The sequence below is a fragment of the Verticillium alfalfae genome, genomic scaffold (genome assembly GCF_000150825.1).
Source record: "Verticillium alfalfae VaMs.102 supercont1.8 genomic scaffold, whole genome shotgun sequence".
In the NCBI taxonomy this organism is placed as follows: domain Eukaryota; kingdom Fungi; phylum Ascomycota; class Sordariomycetes; order Glomerellales; family Plectosphaerellaceae; genus Verticillium; species Verticillium alfalfae.
In genome coordinates, this window is record NW_003315031.1 from 1,523,650 (window position 1) to 1,526,953 (window position 3,304).

General features: G+C 59.0%; 1 protein-coding gene across 1 annotated transcript in view; it reads right to left on the reverse strand.

Annotated features, from left to right (window-relative positions):
• Positions 1-1,803: 1,803 nt before the first annotated feature.
• The window catches only part of VDBG_06889 (calcium/calmodulin-dependent protein kinase kinase), a gene marked incomplete at both ends in the record, with an annotated part of 2,406 nt that continues 905 nt past the window's right edge, over positions 1,804-3,304 (reverse strand). Inside the window, 3 exons of the mRNA XM_003003281.1 lie at positions 1,804-2,676; positions 2,734-3,152; positions 3,203-3,255. Coding sequence (XP_003003327.1) covers positions 1,804-2,676; positions 2,734-3,152; positions 3,203-3,255 — 1,345 coding nt within the window. The remainder of the gene's footprint in view (positions 2,677-2,733; positions 3,153-3,202; positions 3,256-3,304) is intronic.

Here is a 3,304-nt window from a genome sequence, read left to right on the forward strand (position 1 = left end):
TTCCCGCAGCCACCCGCTCGGGACGCACCTGTCAATAACGTAGTAGTCGAGCTTGGGTCTTCTGGCGGCCGCTGCTCTTCGTGACAGACCAGGCGATATTCCCGCCTTGCATGTTACCCGGTCGTCTGCGGTTGCATTTGGCGTCCCCCTGACACGTGCGCGCGCGCGTTATGGCCACGTATGGTCGGTGCATGGCTGTTTCTGCTCATAGCCGATCGTAACTTGTCCGGACGATGGGCAAGCCAAACCGTAGCAAGAGGTTGCTGCACCTCTGCTGGCGGCTTTGCCGTGGTGTCGTTCCGGCGGCGGTGAGACTGCAGGGCGCATGGACGTCTCTGCAGGCTGTCGCCGCGAAGGGGGGCCAGCGGTTCCATATTGCCAAGCCATGGTACTGGGCCCAACGAGGCACGTATACCTCGAGGTGTAACAGGTCAAGGGGGGAGCTCTATGCCGTGTGTCGTCATTGTTGATGGGGGAGCTCGACTCCGAGCTCCCGTGTTGGCCGGTTGAGCTGGCTATCATCTCGGTTTCGTGCGTATGCTGGGCTGTGCTGCATTGGCCCGCCGATAAGGTTTTCGCAGACGAATCAAGATGAGTGGACGGGCACGTTTCGGGGTTGCGAGGGAGGAGAGGCCCAGCGCAAAGGCGGCTCTGTGGTTGCGGTGTGTTTGGGTGGACATTCGGGGAGTAGGGGTCAACCGAGCCATGTTGATGCTGTATTCCTTGCACGAGTCGCGAGTTTCCTACGAACGGTGCTCATAATTGCTGTCAGTCGAGCCGTTGATATCTTCACTTCTTCAGGGGGGGGTTCATCGGCGTGTGACCACTTGAGCCCCTCAACGAATAAGAAAGAGGCTCCTGGTCTGCCGTGCAAGCTGGTCGTGGAACCTGTCGAAGATGTCTTGAACTACCAGCTGTCACAATCTCGGCGACGAAACCTCCAGGCCATCGGGTGTCGAGAGTCCAGCACAACCCACCACCTCTGAGACCTCTTTCTCTTCTCGCTCTCTGTCTCATATCCCGTTCGTCACATGTCAAACAAACCCACCATGGAACGCGGGCCGTTGCAGGACCCCAAAAGTCTGTCCATCTTCCATCGAGAAGTCTTTTTCCCGATTCCCATGTCGGCTCCCTGCCGACCTCATCCCCAATATGGCCCGGCGATTTGCGGTCTAGGCCTTCGGCAAGCCGGATGTCTCTCGATTAAGGTTAAGTCAACTCTCGGTATTATCCCGACTTGTGAGACGTGTATGTACAGGAGATGGCTGGATTGCGGGTGGTCCCGTGTTTTCGGGCTGGACTCGGGCCTGGTGCCCACCTACTGGTTGCTGGAAAAAGAGGGGGGGATGACTTCTTGACGTGATGCCATACTCAACCTCCGAGCGGGTTTGCGCTGGTGGCTCGTCTACTTGGATGGGTCCTCAACAGTGAGGTGCTCGACCGCAGGACGCAATCGGGCCGGCGCGGGAGAGCTCAACGGAGGGATCGGCTGGTATCTCGATGTTTCAAGACCCATCTTTCGACGGTACGATCACGGAAGACCAAGAGTTGAATCAAACTCAAGTGTCGACGATGTGCGGTATGCACGCTGAGGGACCAGCAGACAGGTACAGGAGAGGGCAAGAGAAGTAGGATAGGCGTGATTTGATAGGCATGCATCTCGAGCCCATGATATTCGTGTCTCGCTATCACATAGATCGTATACCGCAAGAAGTGCCAGAAAGATGGCCCAGCATCGCTATCCAGAACTGCGTCCTCCACTAGCAAAAGTCTCGTACAAAGTCTTGGCAGAATCTAAGGCGCTCAGCTCGCTGTCAACGCCTCCTTCTCACCGGCGGCGACGACTTGACCCTGGCCCTCGGCGATTGCCTCGTGCGGCATGCCACTGGCCTGCTCCAGCTTATCGGCGACCTCGCCCTTCTCACTATCTGCCCCGGCGGGCTCCCTGCTCTCCTCCTTGCTCCTTACCGCCTGCCCCAGCCTCGTCACCAAGTCGGCGAACCGCCCCTTACCCTCATCAGGACCTGGGCCATGTCCTCCCGTACCATCCACAACGTTGGCCACTGTGCGGTAATTCTCCCTTTCCTTGACAAAGCGTGTTAGGTACATCGTCGGTTTCCTCGCCGGATTGGCCATGATGCGCTGCACCTCCTCCTCGTACGCCCGGTCGTAGACATTAAAGTCGGCATTCGTCGGTGACTCGGCCACCGTATCGGCAGTCAAAGGCTCGCCAAACTCGTCGCACGCGCCGGTGCCGATACCGAGGAAGAGGGGCTCCAGCTCGGTCAAGAGCTCAGGAACCGCTTCGGGGCGTGGGGACGCGGCCCTGCTGCCGTCGCCGGTGCCGCGGCTCGAGTTGTGGCGGGCGATAAAGTTGCGACGCCGCTCGACGAGAGCCTCAATCTCCTCGGCGCGGGCGCGGGCCTCGGCCGGGTCGAAATCAGACTCCTTGGGGGCAGGCAGAGCGTCGTCCCTGCGGTTGGCGGCGTTGGCGCGGTGTCGGGCTAGGACGACTTTGAATTTCTGGATGGCCTTCATGACGCAGAGGAGATGATTCATCTTCCTGGTGAAAGCGCGGTTCAGTTCAAGCTCGTTAGGGGGGTCGACAAGCATCGCACAGTTATCGTCTTCCGAGAGCAGGGGGTCGGCGCCTTCCTTGGTGACCCAGGGATGTTGCTGCGGGTGTGGTTAGCAAGGCTTCACGTGTACCACTGTGGCGGACGGCGTGCTTACCCGTAGGTCGGCCATCTTGATGCGGTTCTGGGGGTCTTTCTCGAGGATTTTGCTAAGGAGGTCTGCCAAGTGAGGATTCTCATCTTCTGGCACCTCGTGAGGATCGCTTTTTATCGCCTCGTATATCTCCAAGACGCCGTCGTGGCTGAAAGGCAGCTTGCCGTAGCGCAGGCAGTACAGAGAGACGCCCATGGACCAAATATCAGCAGCCTTGCCCGAGACATCACCATGACGGGCCACGCAGAGCTCAGGGGCTAGAAAGGCGGGGGAGCCGGCCGACTTGGCTGTCATCATCCTGTCTGGCTTCTCGAACATTTCCGAGACGCCAAAGTCGACGACCTTGAGAACCTCGTCTTCCGTCAGAAGAAGATTGTCCGGTTTGATGTCGCGGTGAATGACACCTTGGGCATGGACTGGAGCTAGTCAGGTCTGGGGTAAAACAGGAGCGGGCACCGAATGGGACACCTACGATACTCGATGCCCAGAATCAGGTCGCGGAACCAGCAACGGCAGCACTCCTCACTGTAGGCGTCGCTGTCTCCCCGAGGCCGACTTTCATGACGACACGCGG